Raw genomic sequence first — 21,959 nt, forward strand, 5'->3', positions numbered from 1 at the left:
CGGACCCACCCTGACACAAAGGACAGGCATCCACCACACAGGAACGGACAGACCAATACACACCAACACCCCAAGGGAACAAAGGGGGCTGCCCTCACAGAGAGAGACAAGCAGATAATACCCAGACCCGTTTTACATAAACCAATTAGCACCCTATTGTGCGTGCCCTGCAACTCTCCTGGGATGGCAGGAAACATTCTATTTGCACCTACTCCAGTGATGATGGGGAACTATCATCCCATTCATCCTCAAATTCCACACATCCTGACAACTAAAAGTATATAATATGTAGCAGCATGCAGGAACAGGAGAGCGGCTGAGATTCGGACCTCGGTTGGTCTCCGCCGGCGTTACTGTAGCAATAAACGTTACCGATTGTTGAACTGCACTCTGGGCTCGGACTAATATCATTTCATTCGCGCTAACAATAATATTGGAGAGATTATCTGGGAAAGGGAAGTTGAGGGTACTCGCCTGTATAGAACTTCAGGGGAAGTGTGGGAGAGAGAGAAGCCAAGCAGTCAGTCATTGGGAGATGGTGCCTGGGCTCCCATAGATATCCAGGATTGTTGACAGCATTTCAGTAAGCTGAGTGCATTTTTAATCATTATAAACAAAAGGCGCAATCAATGTTGAAACACCTCTTTGATGTAATGTTTCTATCGGGACCTTGAGATCTTCTTCGGATAATCCAATATTCAGATAATTAAGTTTCCTCTGTACTCTATCCAACTTCACAACACATCACTTCTGGAAGATGACATTTCAAATCTGCTATTAAATTAAGAAAGAGAGGGTTTAGGGTCCTTTCTCAAAATCTTTAGAAGGGGCTGGGCATGGGTCTGGTCTGGTCCATAACAGCTGTCACTAACTTGTTACCCACCAGCATTGCCATCAGCTTATAGTACCCAATAGCTGCCAATTATGGCCACATTGATGTGGTTTCTTGGCTCAAACACCACAGAGTAGGATATGGTCTGAATACTTCCCTGCAACACAGACCTTTACGGATCAGACAAGAACCCCTCAAAAAATGTGAAGAATGTAGGCCACACCCTAACTTGTTAATTTATTTTTTTAGGCAATTTCACAAAATTTATTTAGTGAAGTGGATATTCCAGGACTGATGCAGCTGGTCAAACCTCTCAGTTTCAGACAAAACAATTTATTTGCACACTACAGATGAAACACAAACAAAAGAAAATAGAATTGAGAATAACTGATATGAAAACTCAACTGACTATTGCAACTTAACAAAGCTGTTCCAATTTCGCAACATCCTGTGAACACACCTCTTGGCAAAAGGTAAATTTGAACACAGGTTCTTACAGGTAGGAGAGATTTCAGAGAGTGGAGTCAGGCAAAATAATGTCTATTAAAGCAAGTTTCATTGTAGCTGCTTGTCTAGGTCCCCAGTAATTTTCTGACTCTGCTAAAACCAAACCAAACTGGGAAAAAAAAACTGAGCTGGGAGAACTGGCCACTCCCCTTTCATTGTGCAACTGTGTTTAAAAAATCTCTAAAGGCTTCCTCTGGTTGTTGATTCAGGCAGTGTCTGTTAGCCTTTTCCACACCACTGCTTTTACAACCCTTCTTGAACAAAACCAAGGACAGTATAACCTTGTTTAAGGGGCAGAATCGTCCCATCACCATGTAATATGGGTTCTTGTGGAGGCAGATGTCTTGAAGTTTATTAAAAACACTCATTATTTGCACCATTACAAGATCTCAAGCTGAGACACAGACTGGGTCCTGGGCTCATTGATGCACCACATGACTAGAACACGACTTGTGGCTGACTGAGTGACCACATATTGCATTGTGACTACTGAGGTGAGGGAACAGACTTTGTTGTGGAATGCCACATTGTGAGGTGATCTAACTGCGTGTAATGTACATGGTCTTTCTGCAATCCATGCAAAGCTACACGAGACGTCATCCTCTCATCTTCAAAAAGGTAGATGCCGGAACTTCAGTTTTAATCCTAGGTTCTAAAATGGCCACTGCAGACTGCAGGATATTTCTCTCTTCGTGGAAGCAGGGATAAAAAATCCCCAGGACCTAATCAGGTGTACCCGAGAACTCTGTGGGAAGCCAAAGAAGTGATTGCTGGGTCTCTTGCTGTGATATTTGTATCATTGAGAGTCACAGGTGAGGTGCTGGATACTGGAGGTTGGCAAACGTGGTGCCACTGTTTAGGAAGGGTGGCAAGGACAAGCCAGGGAGCCATAGACCAGTGAGCCTGACCTCGGTGGTGGGTAAGTTGTCGGAGGGAATCCTGAAAGACAGGATATATGTGTATTTGGAAAGATAAGGACTGATTAGGGATAGTCAACGTGGCTTTGTGCTTGGGAAATCATGTCTCACAAACTTGAGTTTTTTACAGAAGTAACAAAGGATTGATGAGGGCGGAGCGGTAGATGCGATCTACATGGACTTCAGTAAGGTATTCGACAAGGTTCCCCATGGGAGACTGATTAGCAAGGTTAGGTCTCAAGGAATACAGCGAGAACTAGCCATTTGGATATAGAACTGGCTCAAAGGTAGAAGACAGAGGGTGGTGGTGGAGGGTTGTTTTTCAGACTGGAGGCCTATGACCAGTGGAGTGCCACAAGGATTGGTGCTGGGTCCTCTACTTTTTGTCTTTTACATAAATGAAATGGATGTGAACATAAGAGGTACAGTTAGTAAGTTTGCAGATGACACCAAAATTGGAGGTGTAGTGGACAGCAAAGAGGGTTTGATTTTAGCAGAGTCAGAAAACTACTAGGGACCTAAACAATAGGATCTTGACTAGATGGGCCAATGGGCTGAGAAGTGGCAGATGGAGTTTAATTTAGATAAATGTGAGGTGCTGCATTTTGGGAAAACAAATCTTAGCATGACTTATACACTTAATGGTAAGGTCCTAGAGAGTGCTGCTGAACAAAGAGACCTTGGAGTGCAGGTTCATAGCTCCTTGAAAGTTGAGTCGCAGGTAGATAGGATAGTGAAAAAGGGGTTTGGTATGCTTTCCTTTATTGCGACTGTACAGGACATTGGTTAGACCACTGTTGGAATATTGCGTGCAATTCTGGTCTCCTTCCTATCGGAATGATGTTGTGAAACTTGAAGGGGTTCAGAAAAGATTTACAAGGATGTTGTAAGGGTTGGAGGATTTGAGATATAGGGTAAGGCTGAACAGGCTGGGACTGTTTTCCCTGGAATGTTGGAGGCTGAGAGGTGACCTTATAGAGGTTTACAAAATTATGAGGGACATGGTTAGGGTAAATAGGCAAAGTCTTTTCCCTGGGGTTGGGAGTCCAGAACTAGAGGGCATAGGTTTAGAGTGAGAGGAGAAAGATATAAAAGAGACCGAACGGGCAACTTTTTCACACAGAGGGTGGTACGGGTATGGAATGAGTTGCCAGAGGAAGTGGTGGAGGCTGGTACAATTGCAATATTTAAGAGGCATTTGGATGGGTATATGAATAGGTAGAGTTTGGAGGGATATGGGCCGGGTGTTGGCAGGTGGGACTAGATTGGGTTGGGATATCTGGTCGGCATGGACGGTTGGACCGAAGGGTCTGTTTCCATGCTGTACATCTCTGTGACTCTATGAATGTAGAGGCTGCTTGGTTTAACATTAGTCACAGGGAGAAATGCTGCAATCAGTTAATAAGGAAAATAAATTGTGACATTTATAATCTTGTTGCAATCAGGCAGAGTTAACAAAGGATTGTGAAAGGGACTCACTCATTGGGAAATCTATTCTAAGAAAGTAACAAGCAATGTGGATCATTCAATTTGATTTGCTTTGCTTTATTATTGTCGCATGTACCTAAGTACAGTGAAAGGTTTTGTTTTGTGTGCAGATATACTACACAAGGTGCATCAGAGTAACAGAACAGAGCAAGGAATGCAATGCAACGGCTGCAGAGAAGGTGCACAAAGAGTGAAATCAACATTAAATTTGAAATTTGAAGTGTCCAGTCAAAGGTCTAATCCAGGGTCGGAGGGGTCTTTGATGTTGGCTGAGTTCCTGAGGCAGCAGGAAGTACACATGGAGTCAATGGTTGGAAGGTTGTCTTGTGTGATGGACTGGGCTATGTTTGCAACTGTATGTAGTTTCTTTCGGTCGTAGGCACAGCAGTTGCCGTACCAAGCCGCAATGCATCCAGAAAGAATGCTTTCAATGGTGCAGCCATAAACATCGCTAAGAGTCTTTACAGATATGCTGAATTGCCTTAGCTTCCTGATATAGAAGAATACAGCGCAGTACAGGCCCTTTGGCCCTCGATGTTGCGCCGATCCAAGCCCACCTAACCTATACTAACCCACTATCCTCCATATACCTATCCAATGCCCTCCTCGTTCTTATGAAGTAGAGGAACCCATGGATGTACTGATATATGTTAAGTGAGTGCACAAAAGTTTGGCAATTGGAGTAAAATGTTAATAAACGTGAAGTCATCCATTTTGGTTGGCATAACAGTAAAAAGGATTATTACTTGAATGCTTAAAATAATTGCAATATGCTGCTGGGCAGAGGGACCTGGACGTCCTTGTGCATGAATTACAGAAGGTTGGTCTGCAGGTACAGTAGGTATTTAAGAAGGCAAATGGAATTTTGTCTTTCATCACTAAAGGGATCGAGTTTAAAAGCAGGAAGGTTATGTTGCAGCTGTTTCGGGTGCTGGTGAGGCTACACCTGGAGTACTGTGTGCAGTAATATGCTCCTCATTTAAGAAAGGATGTACTGGCACTGGAGTGTGTGCACAGGAGGTTCACTAGGTTAATTCCAGAGGTAAGGATATTGGTTTATGAGGAAAAACTGAGTAAGCTGGGATTATGTTATTGGAATTTAGACAAATAAGGTGGAATTTTATAGAAACACGTAAAATTATGAAAGGAATAGATAAGACAGACTTAGAGAGGATGTTTCCACTGGCAGGTGAAACCAGGATAAGAAGGCAGAGCCGCAGAATTAGGGGGGAGCCGATTTAGGACTGAGTTGAGCAGCACTTTCTTCACACAGAAGTGGCTGTGAACTTGTGGAATTCCCTGCCCAGTGAAGTAGTTGAGGCTACTTCAGTAAATGTTTTTAAAGCTAAGATAAATAATGTTTTGAGCAGTGAAGGAATTAAGGGATACGGTGAGAGGGTGGGTACGTGGAGCTGAGGCCACGAAAAGATCAGCCATGATGTTACTGAATGTTGAAGTGGACTCGAAGGGCCAGTTGGCCGACTCCTGCTCCTAGTTCTTATGAAGTAGAGGAACCCATGGATGTACTGATATTCCAGAAGTCTTTTGGTATGATGCCACATCGAAAGTCATTATTCAAAATAAGAGCTCATCTTGTCCAAGTCATTTAACAGCGTGGATAGAGCATTGGTGAGTGAACAGGCAACAGTCATCAAAATGTTTCGGGTTGTCAAGGGGTGATGAATGGAACACAGTGCAAGGGCTTCCATTTTTTTCACAATGTCTTTTCACAGCTTTGATGATGGAAGTATCTGCAAAGGTGTTCAGTTTGGTGATGGACCAAACCTAGGTAGCAAACTCATGTACAAACAGGGAATAAGACAACTGTAAAGTGTGGTTGACAGGTTGGGACCAGGCAAGATTGGAGTTTAATGCAGGAAAACCTGTCCAACTTAAATGAAATGTTCTCATTTCTGGTAAGGGGGTAGAGTATAATGTCAGGGTGTTTTGCTCCATTTGTCGGTGGGTATTGGGAAGACCACCATATTTGGTTTCTTTACTTAGTAAATACATTCAAAGCAGTTCATAACTGAATTTACTCAACTTATAATCAGAGTCAAGGGGTTGTCGGGTTGCGATGTTATCAGTTAGAGCTTATAAAAATCAGATGATTTGATGGAGATGTATAACATCCTGTGAGGACTAAACAATGTGAATGGATGAATGCCATTGTGCCAGAGGCTAGAAATGAGTGGACCCAGTTAACAAATAGGTGGCCACTCAACTAAGAGAGGAGAGTTATGTTTTTCTCTGAAGGCTTCCTGAGTCTTTAAAATTCACTTCTTTAGAGAGCAGAATGAGATAGAACAGAGGTTAGCACCGCTACCTCACAGCATCAGGGACCTGAATTTGATTCCACCCTTGGACGACTGTCTGGGCTGAGTTTGCACATTCTCCCCCGGTGTCTGTTTGGATCTCCTCTGGGTGCTTCAGCTTCCTTCTTCCAGGAGGGAGAACAGCATGGGATTACAATCGGAATAAAGATTCCTCTACTCTTAAATTGAAAGTGAAGCTACCGCGACACTGTCCCAAACAAATACTGCCATGACAGGCACAGCATTGGCTTGGATACAGAGTAAAACTCCCTCTACGCTTTCCTATTTAAACACTCCCAGGACAATGACAGCAGAGGATTAAATAAACAGTAGAACTTCTTCCATTCTGACTGACACTTGGTATGTTCTACACCAATCCTCAAGGATAATTCAGAAGTGAGACTATTATCTGGCACTGAATTCACACTTCCTAATGGGAAATGACCAGGTCCAGAAAATCACCTAGTGAAACATAGATAAAGCACACACAATGCACAACAGAACCAGAATTTTATTGGGATCAAAGACTTTTAAATGAGAGGAGACACGGTCCTTGCAAGAATCCGAATGTGAGCTGAACAATTATCTCACTCTCATCAGTTTCTCTGGGGATGCAGTGTCCACCTCACTGCTGTCTGGTCAGTTCATCTGTTCTCATTCAGAGTGAATTGTGGCTGACCACATGGTGGCCTGGGGTCAAGAGGTTAGAGGGTAAAGGTCAACTTGGATAGAGGGGATCTTGTGTCATGCTAGTGAGGTCGGGTGTTGCTGATTTACTCAACTTATAATAATCAGGGACAAGGGAATGTCAGACTGGGCTTGTATCAGTTCAAGCTTAGAAGAACCAGATGATCTGATGGAGGTGTATGACATCTGAAGAGGACTTTACATTCACATTGTTATGTCCACTCATTTCTAGCCAGACACTAGCCTCTCATTTAAGATAAGAGAGTTTTGTTTTTCTCTCAAAGATTCCCGAATCTTTGAAATTCATTTTTTTTTAGGGAAACATGGAGTGGTGATACAGTGGTTAGCACTGCTGCCTCACGGCATCAGTGACCCTAGTGTGGTTCTACCCTCGGACCAACTGTCTGCGTGGAGTTTGCACATTCTGCCCCTGTGTCTGCCTGGGTTTCCTCTGGTGCTCTGGCCTCCTCCCACAAGATGTGAAGGTGAGGGTGGATTGGCCATGGGAAATGCACAGTTCCGGGATAGGATAGCAGAGTGGGTCTGGATGGGATAGTCAGTGCTGATGCAATGGGATGAATGGCCTGCTTGCACACTAAGGATTCTAGAACCGCCTGGAACCTGTAACTGACCAGATGACACGTGGACACTTTTCTTACACTGCTTTTATTCAAGCCTGCAGAGCCATTTCCACAAGATGGCAATAAACTCCCCAAATACTAAAATACATCCGTTTTATATACTGTTGTTATTTTAAGAGCAGTTTACATATACCAAATCAATAGTATACAGTTGTTTTATGGTTATCGTTATCCAGTTACAATTAGTGGTTCTGGTTATTTCATCTGCCTTACCTTATTGTATTCAACCAACTACAAAATCCAATGTTCGAACAGTATTTTTCTTTTTGTCGTGACCGTTACCTTGAATACTGACTTGTGACCTCCTTATTGCTCTCAAAGTTCCTCATTTGTCCATACATTGTCAAGGTTTTACTTTAGTCGAATGTGTTCCTGGCTTTTTACAGTTAGCACCCGATCTTCTGCTCTGGTCAACGTTTTCCCTTTCCAGGTCTATACTGAGGATTTCATGAGAAACCTCAGAATGTGGTGAGACTGTGGAACTCACTACCATCGCAACAGGTTGGCATGAAAAGCATTACAACCAAGGGTAAGCCAGCCAATACAAATGAGTGTCACTGTCACCAGATTCACAACACAATGAAATTAAAACATGCAAAGTCCCTCAAAATTTCTCAACTGTTCCTAACCAGACTTGATGAACAGATCTTGCACACCAAAATTATAATTTAAACAAAAACCAACAATTATAAATACTGAAACTTTGCTAGGGCAAAGTTAAGCACGATAATCTAATTAATAGCAATGATCATTTCCCCACCATCTCAGAAACAGAGACTGAAGAAAGAAAATTTTAAAATTCCCAATTCAAAAATGGATTGCCAAGCATTTGTGCAATCCTTAGACAATGGATTGTTCACAGGCACGTAACTGTAAATCTAAATTCAAAGTCACTGCTGAATACGAATGGACACCCCAAAGTATTTAGCTATTTATTGTCGACTCGTTCCCAGAAAGAGCCAACAAATCTTTATGTGGGCAGAAAAAACTAGAAAGAACACTCCCGGGCACAATGAGCAGCAATGCCCACTGGAAGCAAAGTTGGGGGTGGGGGCACGCTGACTCTCCCACTGCAGTCAGTGTCAGAATGGGAAGGGTTCAGTCCTGGGAGTGACCCACAGCAGTGTCACCGGCAGAATCAGATTGTTGAGAGCACTGGTGCTTCCACAAGTTGCAGGATGATGAGAACCTCTGCACACACTAGGGACAGGACTATGGCCTGTCCCCAGTGTGGATCCGCTGGTGCCTCAGCAGGTTGGAGGAATTGCTGAAGGCTTTCCCGCACTTGGGGCAGGGGAAGGGCCTCTCCCCTGTGTGGACCCGCTGATGGGCCAGTAGGTGGGATGTCTGGGTAAAGCCCTTCCCACACTCGGGGCAGGAAAATGCCCTCTCCCCGGTGTGGACCTGCTGGTGCCTCAGCCAGGCAGAGGTATCCTTGAAGGCCTTCCTGCACTTGGGGCAAGTGAAGGGCTTCTCCCCTGTGTGGACCCCCTGGTGCCTCTTCAGGTGGGAGGAACTGCTGAAAGTCTTCCCGCACTCTGGGCAGGCAAACGGCTTATCTCCAGTGTGGACTCGCTGGTGCCTCTGCAGGTGAGAGCTATTACTGAAGGCATTCCCGCACTCGGGGCAGCTGAAAGGCCTCTCCCCCGTGTGGACCCGGTGGTGCCTCAGCCGGGCGGAGGAATTGCTGAAGCCCTTCCCGCACTCGGGGCAGCTGAAGGGCCTCTCCCCTGTGTGGACCCGGTGGTGCCTCAGCCGGGCGGAGGAATTGCTGAATGTCTTCCCGCATTCAGGGCAGCTGAAGGGTTTCTCCCCCGTGTGGACCCGCAGGTGCCTCAGCTGGTTGGAGGAATTGCTGAATGTCTTCCCGTATTCAGGGCAGCTGAAGGGTTTCTCCCCCGTGTGGACCGGGTGGTGGGTCAGGAAGGCAGAGGAATAGCTGAAGGCCTTCCTGCACTCAGGGCAAGTGAATGGCTTTTCAGCTGTGTGGACCAGCTGGTGCCTTTGCAGGTGGGAGGAACTGCTAAAGGTCTTCCCACAGTCGGGGCAGCTGTAGGGTCTCTCCCCTGTGTGGACCTGCCGGTGCCTCAGCAGGTGGGAGTAATTGCTAAAGCCTTTTCCGCACTCATGACAGGAGAACGGCCTCTCCCCGGTGTGACTGCGCCGATGAGTGTCTAGGTCAGACGGGAAATGGAAGTCTTTCCCACAGTTGTCACACTTCCACGGTTTCTCCACAGGGCGGGATTCCTTGGGTTTCTCCATGACCGAAGCTTCATCCGCACACAAAAGCACGTACAGCTCTTCCTCGGCGTGAATTCCTCTTCCAAGGCCGTATAACGTTTTCAGGCTCCACACTCAGAGCGATGCAATAATAGGGTCTCTCATCTCGTCCCACTGATGCTGAAAACGTATTGAAACAGGAACGAAAAAGCTTGGTTCCTTCTCACAGAATCATAGTAGAAAATTGTTGCAGTCCTGATGAATTGAGTGACTGTCAGTCATTGACATGAAAGTGAGGACTGCAAATGCTGAAGAGTCAGAGTTGAAAAGTGCGATGCTGGAAAAAGCACAGCAGGTCAGGCAGCATCCGAGGAGCAGTAGAGTTGATGTTTTGGGCATAAGCCCTTGATCTGTTGATTTTGAAACTTCTGTCTTCAGATCTTCAAATACTCTTAAAAGAAATTACAAAAATCATCACTATCAGTCCAGGGTAGAAATTCAGAACAAGCAACTCTACTCTCTGCAGAACATTCTTTTCTTTTTCCACAAAATTGAAAGCACCATCTCTCTCTCTCTCTCTCTCTCTCTTTTTCTCGAGTTTTATCTTTCACGATGTTGGGATACTGCTGAGAGTGAGCAGGTCTGATTTGGGAAGCAAAAAGTGTCAATTCAGGATGAACCTACAGCTTCTGGAGAAATAACCAGACACAAAATGGTTAATGTCCGGGGAGGTGGTGAGGAAGAAATGAGACATCAAGGCATTGGCACCAACACCAGAGAAAAACTGAACATACAGACGGAGTAAATATTAGTGGCAAGCTAGAGTCATAGGGATATACAGCACAGAAACAGGTCCTTTGGTCCAACTCGTCCATGCTGACCAGATATCCTAAACTAATCTAGTCCCATTTGATAGCACTTGACTCATATCCCTCTAAACCCGTCCTATTCATATAACCATTCAGATGCCTTTTAAAATGTTGTAATCACACCAGCCTCCACCACTTCCTCTGGCAGCTCATTCCTTGCACGCACCACCTTCTGCATGAAAAAGTTGCACGATGGGTCCCCTTTAAATCTCCCCTATCCTCACTCTAACCCTATTATCCTCTAATTCTGGACTCCCCCAATTCCCTACCTTGTCATCTATCATACCCTATCTATGCCCCTCATGATTTTATAAATGTGTATAAGGTCACACCTCAGCCTCCCTTGGGTAAACCTTACCCTTGGGTAAACAACCCCAGCCTATTCAGCTCAAACCCTGGCAACCTCCTTGTAAATATTTTCTGAACCCTTTCAGGTTTCACAACATCCTTCCGATAGGAGGGAGACCAGAATTGCACACAATATTCCAAAAGTGGCCTAACCAATGTCCTATACATCCACAACATAACTGCCCAACTCCGCTACTCAGAGGATTGGGAATTTTTTTCAAAATGCACAAAAACACAACCAGGAAAGAATGCAGGGACAAACTGAACTTTTGATGGTCAGCTTGGAAGCACCAATGCCTCAGGGCAAAGATCCTTTTGTTACACAATGATTGTTCAATTTTGTGACCAAAATAATTGGATTTGTAATTACTTATATCAGATATTGTCATCATCTCAGGCAAGAACACAACCAATTTTTTTCAGACAGTACATTTACATGATTCGATACAATTCCCTATTCCTTACTTTACCAGAACATTACCAGGAATGGAGGGTTTGAATTATAAGGAGAGGCGAGATAGGCTAGAACGTTTTTCCGCTGGAGCCTAGAAAGTTGAGAGGTGACGTTGTAGAGGTTTAGAAAATTGTAAGAGTATAGATAAGGTGTCTTTTCCCTAGGGTTGGCAGAAAAGAAGCTCATAAAGTCAGTACCGTATGGAAACAGGCCCTGCAGCCCAACAAGTCCACACCGAGTCCGGAAGAGTAACCCACCTAGACATATTACCCAACATTTACCCCCTGACCAATGCACCTGACCTGCACATACACCCTCACCCCCACGCTGTATTTCTTACCAGGTGCCACCTGCATGTTGCCTCCTCCTCCAGGCCCCGCCCCCACGCTGTATTCCATACCAGGCACCGTCACCACTTCCTCCAGGCCCCGCCCCCACACTGTATTCCATACCAGGTGCCACCTCCATGTCTTCTTCAAAGACCACCAGGGATATATTTCCCTCCCCTCCCCTATCAGCATTCCGAAAAGACCACTCCCTCCGTGACTCACTCGTCAGGTCCACACCCCCCACGAACCCAACCTCCACTCCCGACACCTTCCCCTGCAACCGCAAGAAATGCAAAACTTGCGCCCACACCTCCCCCCTTACTTCCCTCCAAGGCCCCAAGGTATCCTTCCATATCCGCCACAAATTCACCTGCACTTCCACACACATCATTTATTGCATACGCTGCACCCAATTGGGGAGACAGGCTGTCTACTTGCGGAACGTTTCAGAGAACACCTCTGGGACACCCGGACCAACCAACCCAACCACCCCGTGGCTCAACACTTCAACTCCCACTCCACCAAGAACATGCAGATCCTTGGACTCCTCCATCGCCAGACCATAGCAACATGACGGTTAGAGGAAGAGCGCCTCATCTTCTGCCAAGGAACCCTCCAACCACAAGGGATGAACTCAGATTTCTCCAGTTTCCTCATTTCCCTTCCACCCACCTTGTCTCAGTCAAATCCCTCGAACTCAGCACCGCCTTCCTAACCTGCAATCTTCTTCCTGACCTCTCCGCCCCCACCCCCATTCCAGCCTATCACCCTCACCCTGACCTCCTTCCACCTATCGCATTTTCAACGCCCCTCCCCCAAGTCACTCCTCCCTGCCTTTTATCTTAGCCTGCTGGACACACTTTCCTCATTCCTGAAAAAGGGCTCATGCCCGAAAGGTTGGTTGTCCTGCTCCTTGGATGCTGCCTGACCTGCTGCGCTTTTCCAGCAACACATTTTCAGCCACCTTCATGTTGCCGCCTCCTCCTCCAGGCCCCGCCCCCACGCTGCCACCGTCTCCCAGGCGCCGCCCCCACGCTGCGTTCTACCCCAGGCCCCGCCCACACTGCCGTGTCGCCCACGTGGAGACTCGAGCTGAAAATGTGGCTTCTTCAGGGCTCATCCCCGAAACGTCGATTCTCCTGCTCCTTGGATGCTGCCTGACCTGCTGCTCCTTTCCAGCATCACATTTTCAGCTCTGATCTGCAGTCCTCACTTTCTCCACGTGGAGACTCTATCCAGCACCGGGCCTCTCCAGTCCAATGTGAGGTCGGTACCCAGGCCATCGCGACCGCCCCAGTACTCACCCGCAACCTCGGTCTCCGGTAACGCTGTCCCGGAATCTGCCGATAACAAAACTCGGACCGACCTCGACTTCATTCCAGCTTCTGACTCAAAGTGGACAGGCAGGAGGCTGAAAGAACACAGCGAGCCAGGCAGCAGCAGGAGGGGGAGAAGTCGACGTTTCTGGTGTAACTCTTCCTCAGGTTTGGGGGTGGGTGTCGGGGGAGCTGCAGATAAAGGGGGTTGTGGGGGCAGGGTGGCGGAGTGGGGATTGGTGTAGACAGGTAGAGGGTTTGACGTGGTTGGCCAGTTGGAGAAACGAATCCGGTTGGTGGCCGGCGGGGGGTTGGGGGGAGGGGAAGAGAGGGTCGGTATTTGAAATTGGAGAACTCAATGGTGAGTCCTCCAGGCTGAAGGCTGCTTAAGCGGAAGTTGAGGTGTGGTTTGTCATGGCAATAGAGGAGGCCGAGGATGGTCATGTTGGAAAGGGAATTAAAATTGGCGGATCTGGGAGGTCCTGTCGGCCCGGCTGAGATGGTTGGTGAACTTTCCCTCAGTTTATGTTTTGTCTCCCCGATGTAAAAAAGACCACATCAGGCGCATCTGATATTGTAAACTAGGTTGGAAGAGGTGCAGGTTAACCTCTGTCTCAGCTGGAAGGACTAGTTGGGGCTCTGGATTGAGGTGAGGGGGTGGTACCTGCTTGGAGCATTTCTATCTATACACTGTATCACCTTTCATAGAACAAACAATCCTAAGGAGCACCATAAAACATAAGATCACTATCTTGGTCATAGAATCATACAGCATGGAAACAGACCCTTCGGTCCAACTAGTCCATGCTGACCCTGTTCCCAAACTAAACTAGTCCCCCTGCCTGTGTTTGGCTCATATCCCTTCAAACCTTTCCTATTCATGTACCTATCCAAATGGAGATTTGGCCGAGCAGGGGAGTGTAGCTACATCATATACCCTAGACCGGCGGAGCAATTCTCTTCTAGGGGGTCATCCTCCGCGACCGAGCGTTGAGCTTCAGGAGGGACGCACATGGAACTGTGAGGGAAGGGGGAAAACCACCTACCCAGCCAGATCAGCCAAATCAACCCTGAAAATCAATGGGGTGACAGATGTCGCACCCAGATCGCACGATGGGTTGGGGGAGTCCAGAACTATAGGGCATATGTTTAGGGTTAAGGGGGGGGGGGGTGGTGGGGGTTGAGATTTACAGGAGACCGAAGGGGCAACCTTTTCACACAGAGGGTGGTACGTGTTGAGTTGCCAGAGGGAGTGGTGGAGGATAGTACAATTGCAGCCATTAAAAGCCATCTGGATAGGTATATGAATAGGAAGGGTTTGGAGGGATATGAGCTGGGTGCTGGCAGGTGGAACTAGATTGGGTTGGGATATCTGGTCAGCATGGAGAGTTGGACCAAAGGGTCTGTTTCTGTGCTGTTCATCGCTTTGGCTCTATGACTTTTAAACATTCAGCACTTCCTCTAACAGTTCACTTCACACACAAACCTCCCTCTGTGTAAAAACAGTTGCTCCTCCAGTCCTTTTTCAGTCTTTTTCCTCTCACTTTAAAAATATATGCCCTAGTTTTGAACTCCCCTTCCCTTAGAAAAAAGACATTTGCTATTCACCTTATCTTTGCCCCTCATGACTTTATAAACCTCCATAAGGTGGCCCCTCTACCTCCTACACTCCAGTGAAAAAACATCCCAGCCTATCCAGTCTATAAATCATTCCAGCAACATCCTGGTCAAAAAGGGTGAGTTTTAACAATTGACCATAAGGGCAATGAAGACTCAACCAGCTTACAGTGGGTTTGGAATCACATGTAGGCCAGACCAGGTTCAGACAGCAGAAAACCAGGTGAGTTTTTTTTTAAAAGATTAGATTAGATTCCTTACAGATTCTTTACAGTGTGGAAACCGGCCCTTCGGCCCAACCAGTCCACACCGACCCTCCGAAAAGTAACCTACCTAAACCCAATTCCCTCTGACTAATGCACCTAACACTATGGGAAATGTAGCATGGATAATTCACCTAACCTGCACATCTTTGGACTGTGGGAGGAAACCGAAGCACCCGGAGGTAACCCACACAGGCACAGGGAGAATGTGCAAACTCCACACAGACAGACAGTCTCCCGAGGTGAACCACTGAGCCACCGTGCCGCCCATTTTTACAACAATCCGCAACAGTTTTGTAATTAGACTCTTCATTCCAGATTTATATTGAATTTACATTCCACCATCTGTTTCAGTAGGTTTTGAACCCAGGGAATGTTTACCTCTGTCACCACTGCAAAGAATGTCAAACATGACCTTGATAAGAACTGTTTCAGGGGTGGAAACCAGACTAGAGGGCTTTAAATGTGGAAGTCTGGAAAAGATGGGAATGGCTAATTCAACAACGTTACATCCAAACCAACACTTCCATTGATGCGATAGTAACAGGAACTTTTTAGTTTGAAGATTTTCAGCAACACTGAGTAAGAAGGAACAAAATTGATATAAGAAACACAGCAATTGCTACAATGTGCCCACTCCCAATATAAGGTCATTTGGTATTCAATTAACCGTCTACAAGAGGCAATATTGGAAAGGAATGACACAGTTCAAAGATATAAGAGGGGAGACACAGACAAAGGGACAGGAGTAGGCCACTCGGCCCTTCGAGCCTGCTGCAACATTCAATAAGATCATGGCTGATCTGAATACAACCTCAGCTCTACATTCCTCCACATCCCCGACAATCTGTCACCCACTTGGTTAGCAAGAACCTATCTACCTCTGCCTTAAAGATACTGAATCCGCTGCCTTTTGTGGAAGACACACAACCTTAAAGAGAGTAAAGAAATCCTCATTTCTGTCTTAAAATGTGCAACCTCACACTTTTAACATATGACTCCCTAGTTCCAGATGTTAAGATAGGGATACAAGCTGCATTCAAATAACATCTGTGGTATAGTCAACTGCCTCAAAGTGCTTCATGTGAAAATAAGAAGAATTATTTTCTAAAATTACAATACCGGAGCACAGATTACGACAGGTGACGAAAGACTTGGTCAAAGGGGCAGGTTTAGGGCAGCTCTTTAAACAGGTTCATTTCCCAAACATCAGAGGCCAAAGACAGAAACAGTAAACACAAAATAGTAAAGTACAGGAAACAGCAGCGTAGTCGTAATGTCACTGGGTGAGTAATCCAGGGACATGGGATCAAATCCCATCACAGCAAGTGGTGAAATTTGAATAAACCAACTAATAAATGTGGAACACAAAGTTAGTCTCAGCATGGTGTCGACGGCACTGATGTCAATTATCATAAAAAAACATGTCCTTTCAGGAAGGAAACTGCCATCTTTACGTGGTCTGGCTTACATGTGATTGCAGACCCACAGCAATGTGGATGACTCTTAAACTGCCCTCTGAAATGGCGCAAGCAAGACACCTTGCAATTAAGGATGGGCAACAAACATCACCGTTGTGAAAGAGTCAAAAACAGAAATTGCTGGAGAAACTCAGCCAGTCAGGCAACACTGTTGGAGAGTGAGAAAGAAACTGAGTCAATATCCTGCCCTAAGTCCAGAACAGCTGTGAAGAAGGGTCAAAATGCACTCGAAATGCTAACTCTGATTCTTTCTCAACACGTGCTGCTAGTCCTGCTGAGTTTCTCCAGCAATTTCTGCCTTTGTGTATTTCAGATCTCCAGTATCCGCAGTTCTTCATTACACTGACTTAGGGAAGCTCAAATCCCATAAAAGGGTAAAGCAGAAGGGCTGGAATTACTCAGCAAGTCTGGCAGCAGCTATGGAGATAAAAACAGTTAGCTCTTCAAGTCATTGAATGATCTTACATCAGGGACATATTTTTGGGGAAGTTGTAACTGCAACATCTGGGTGAACTCTCTCAGCCATGGGTCAGGCTGACTCAGCATTCTGGTCCAAATTACCATCCTGCTCATTACCTGTTACCTGCTCAATTTGTTGCTCGTTATATTTCTACGGTTGCCACATTCCTATGTTTTAAAATGATATTGCAATCAAATATGAATTTTCAGATGTAAGTAAGCAGAGGGTTTGGAATATAAGTGTAACTTTTAAACAAAAAGTATTTATTCGTTCTTGGGGTGCAGGCATCGCTGGCAATGCCAGCATTTTTACCCATCCTTAACCATCCTGTGGTTGGTTGGAAAAGAGATTGAAGGTGTCTGAGATGGTCTTGATCAGCAGAGCAAAGCCCAAGACGGGTGTGTTCAAGTAAAAGTACCCTCCACTCCCACAGCCAAGTCTGCATTCATTGCAATTACAGAGGTCTTCAGGACAGATAGGACAGCTCTCTCCATCAGCACTCTGTCCAATCTAAAACTCCCAGGACAGGGACAGCATCAGAATACAGCCTCCTCTGCTCTTTTCAGTTGAAAGTGAAGCAACCATGACACTGTCCCAAACAAACAGTGCCAAGAAAAACACATCATTGGGTTAGATACAGAGTAAAACTCCCTCTAACGTTCCCATTCAAACACTCCCAGGACGGAGACAGCAGAGGGTTAAATAAAGAGTACAGCTCCTTCCATTCTGACCGACACTTGGTATGTTCTACACCAATCCTCAATGATAATTCAGAAGTGAGACTATTATCTGGTACTGAATTCACACTTCCTAATGGGAATGACAGGAACAGAAAATCGAGTGAAACACAGATTGATAAAACACACAAAGTGCAACAGAACCAGAACTTTATTGGGATCAAAGACTTTTAAGTGACAGGAGATATTGTCCCTGCAACAATCCGAATGTGAGCTGAACAACTTTCACACTCGAGTTGGTTTCTCTGGGGATGCAGTGTCCACCTCACCGCTGTCTGGTCAGTTAATCTGTTCCGTAAGAGCTGAGTTGTAGCTGACCACATGCTGGCCTGGGGTCAAGATGTTAGAAGGTAAAGGTCAACTTGGATTGAAGGCATCCTGTGTCATGTCAGTGAGGTCAAGGTTCGCTGCATTACTTAGCTTATCGGGGTCAAGGGGATATTGGGCTAGGCTTGTATCAGTTTGAGCTTCGAAGAATTAGATGATCTGATGGAGATGTATAACATCCTGAGAGGACTTAATGTGAATGTATGAATCCCTTTGTGGCAGAGACTAGAAATGAGTGGACACAGTTAACAAATAAGTGGCCTCTCATTTAAGATGGAAAAGTTTTGCTTTTCTCTCAAAGGTTCCCGAGTCTTTGAAATTCACTCCCTCAGAGCTGCACAGGGTGGTGGCTCAATGGTTAGCACTGCTGCCTCACAGCATCAGGGCCCCAGGTTTGATTCCACCCTCAGCCAACTGTTTGTGTGGTGTTTGCACATTCTCCCTGTGTCTGTGTGGGCTTCCTCCCACAGTCCAAATGATATCCGGATTAGGGTGGATTGGCCATGGGAAATGAAGGGTTACCAGATTAGGGTAGTTGGAATGGATGGTCAGTGTCAACTTGATGGGCTGAACGGCCTATTGCACGCTGGTCGGGATTCTAGAACTGCCTGGAGCCTGTAACTTACCAGATGATACGTGGACACTTTTCGTACACTGCTTTTATTCAAGCCTGCAGAGCCACTTCCATAAGTTGGCAACAAACCCCCCAGATGATCAAGTACATCTGTTTGATATACTGTTCAATTATTTTAAGAGCAGCTTACCTATACCAAATCAACAGTATACACTTGTCTTAGGGAAATCCACAGTCGATAAATGTCATGCTGGAAAATCACAGCAGGCCAGGCAGCATCCAAGGAGCAGGAGAATCAACGTTTCAGGCTTAAGCCCTTCTCCTGCTCCTCGGATGCTGCCTGGACTGCTGTGTTTTTCCAGCATGACATTTTTCAACTCTGGTACTCCAGCATCTGCAGTCCTCACTTTCTCCGTAGGGAAATCCACATCCAATTACGATTAGTAGTTCTGGTTATTTTATTTGTCTTACCTTATTGGATTTAACCAACGACAGCATCTCGACATTTGCCTAATTACAATATCCAATGTCTATAGAGTACATTTTTTTGTCATGACTGTTACCTTGAACACTGACTTGTGATCTCTGCATTGTTGTCAAAGTTCCTTATTTGTCTCTTCATTGTCAAAGTTTTACTTTGCCGAATTCTTCCTGGCTTTTTGCAGATAGTACCTTATATTCTGCTCGTCAACATTTTCCTTTCCAAGTCTGTACTGAGGATTTCATGAGAAACTTCAAGATTGTGGTGAGACTGTGGAACTCACTACCACAGTGAGTAGTTAGGGTGAAGGCAAGGGTAAGCAAGCCAATACAAACGATTGTCATTATCACCAGATTCACAGCACAATTAAATTAAAACAATGTCCCTCAGAATTTCTCAGCTCTTCCTAGTCAGACTTGAAGAACAGATTTTGCACACCAAAACTATAATTTAAATAAAAATTAACAATTATAAATACTGCAACTTTACTCAGGCAAATTTAAACAAGATAATTTAATTAATAGCAATGATCATGCCCCCACCATCTCACAGACAGAGACTTAAGGGGTAAATTAAAAAAGAAAATAAAGAAATTACCAATTCAACCAGTTTCCAACAATTGATTTCCAAGCTTTTGTGCAATTTTTGGACGATGAGTCGTTCACACGCACATAACCGTATATCTAATTTCAAAGTCACTGCTGAATGTGAATGGTTGTCCCGATGCATTCAACTACTTCTTACAGACTGCGACTCATTCCCAGAAAAAGCCAACAATTCTTTAACTGGACAGAAAAAAAAAAAAAGAGTACCTTCTGGGCTCAACATGCCGCAGCTCCCACTGGAAGCAAAGTTGGACGGAGGGAAGTCCAGCAGGAAACAAAAATAGCTCACTGACTCTCCACTGCCAGAACAGGCGGGAGTTTCAGTCCTGGGGGTGACCCACAACAGCTTCACCGGTGTAATCCGATTGGTTGGGAGCACTGGTGCCCCCGCAAGTTGCAGGTCAACAAAAACCTCCACCCACACTAGGGGCTGGCAAATGGCCTCTCAACATTGTGGATCCGCCAGTGCCTCAGCAGATGGGAAGAATTGCTGAAGGCCTTCCTGCACTCGGGGCAGGGGAAGGGCCTCTCCCCGTGTGGACCCACTGGTGTGTCAGATTGGAGGAATGGCTGAAGCCCTTCCCGCACTCAGGACAGCTAAAGGGCCTCTCCCCCGTGTGGACTTGTTGGTGGATCTGAAGGGTGGAGGCCTGTGTGGATGCACCGATGGGTCTCCAAGGCAGAGGGGACACAGAAACCTTTCCCGCAGTCGCCACACCTCCACAGTTTCTCCACAGGGCAGGATTCCCCGGGTTTCTCCATGGCCGAAGCTTCAGCCGCACACAAGTGTGTAGAGCTTCTACCCGCCGTGATATCCTCTTTCCAAGCCGTATTATTGTTTCAGGCTCCACAGTCCACTGCAACAGTACAGTAGCTCATCCAGTCCCACTGCTGCTGAAAACGTACTGAAACAACAATGAAAATACTTTGCTCCTTTTCACAGAATCATAGTTGAAAATCATTGTGGTCCAGATGGACTGAGTGACTGTCAGACATTGACGTCAAAGTGAGGACTGCAGACACTGGAGAGTCAGTGTCGGAAAGTGCAGCGCTGGAAAAGCACAAGTCAGGCAGCATCTGAGGAGCAGGAGAGTCAATATTTCAGGCACGAGCCCTTCATCTGTTGATTTTGAAACTTCCGTCTTCAGATCTCCAATATTCTAAAAAGAGATCACAAACATCAATGTCAGTCCAGGGTAGAATTGGTTGTTCTGAATTTCTACTCTGTGGAATATTCTTTTCTTTTGTTATTCCACAAAATTGAAAGCACTATCCCACTCTCTCTCCCCCTCTGTTCTCACTCCACTCTAATTCTCCTGAAGGTGCTGATTCAGGATCTCACAGGGCAGAAAAGCAAAAACGTCAGGACTGACATCCCTCTGAATTTTGGATACCTCCACCTGAGTTAATATCTATCACAATATTGGGATAGTGCCGAGAGTGAGCAGGTCTGATTTTGGGAAGAAATTTTTTAAAAAGTGCCTCAATTCAGGGTGAACCTGCAAAGCAGCTTCTTGAGGAACAGCCAGACACAAAATGGTTAACGTACCCAGGAACGGGGGAGAAAGTGAGGCATCAAGGTATTAAGACCAACACCAGAGAGAAACCAAACAAAGACGTGGCAAATGTTTGTGGAAAGTCAGATTCACAGAGATATACAGCACAGAAACAGATACTTAGAGCAAACTCTTCCGTGCTGATCAGACATTCTAAATTAAGGTAGTCACATTTGCCAGCACTTGGCCCACATCCATCTGAACCCTTCCTATTCATATACCATCCAAATGCCTTTTCAATGTTACAATTGTACCAGCCTGCATCACTTCCTCTGGCACCTCATTCCATACACACACCACCCTCTGCGTGAAAACAATACCCCTTAGGTCTCTAAAATCTTCACCACTCCCATCCCCGTCCTCAGCCTAAACTTATTAACCTCCAGTTCTGGACTCCCCCATCCCAAGGAAACCACCTTGTCTATTTACTCTATCCCCGCCCCTCGATTTTATAAGTAATCTTTCTGGTTGACCCGCCCCCCCCAGTCTCTGGCACGCTGGGGAAAACAGCACCTCCCACCCTCCATCCGGCTCTCCTCACCTTGAATTTGCAGTATCTGCTCCCTCCCTGGGTTCACTCCAGTTGCTACAAGTGAACAGATCCCCTCCAGAATGAAGAGTTGCTTAGAGGGAGGAAGTGAGTTTCACTCTGAAACGGACATGGCCACTTCCGTGTTGTGACGTCACCAGTGCCGCACTGCGCTTGCTCCGGATGGCGGCCGCCTGGATCGCACTGCCCTACGCAGTTTGCAAAATTCCTTCCTTTCAGAGAATACCCAGAGTGTGGAAGCAGGTCATTCGGCCCAAGGAGTCCACACCGACCCTGCGAATGGTAACCCACCCACACCCATTTCCCAAACCCTATTGCTTTACATTGAACCCTTACTAATGCACTTAACCTGCCCATCCCTAAACACCATGGCTAATCCACCCTA

General features: G+C 45.9%; 1 protein-coding gene across 1 annotated transcript; it reads right to left on the reverse strand.

Annotated features, from left to right (window-relative positions):
• Positions 1–8,599: 8,599 nt before the first annotated feature.
• Positions 8,600–21,551, reverse strand: LOC148143366 (uncharacterized). The gene is made up of 4 exons (XM_087975180.1): positions 21,545–21,551; positions 20,075–20,342; positions 11,731–11,740; positions 8,600–9,604 (listed from the first exon to the last, which is right to left on the reverse strand). The coding sequence occupies exons 1-4, from the start codon at positions 21,549–21,551 to the stop codon at positions 8,600–8,602; spliced, it is 1,290 nt and encodes a 429-aa protein (XP_087831306.1).
• Positions 21,552–21,959: the final 408 nt, after the last annotated feature.

This window comes from Chiloscyllium plagiosum, unplaced genomic scaffold, assembly GCF_037043375.1.
Source record: "Chiloscyllium plagiosum isolate Xiang-an unplaced genomic scaffold, Cpla_swu_hap1 HiC_scaffold_27, whole genome shotgun sequence".
NCBI lineage: Eukaryota > Metazoa > Chordata > Chondrichthyes > Orectolobiformes > Hemiscylliidae > Chiloscyllium > Chiloscyllium plagiosum.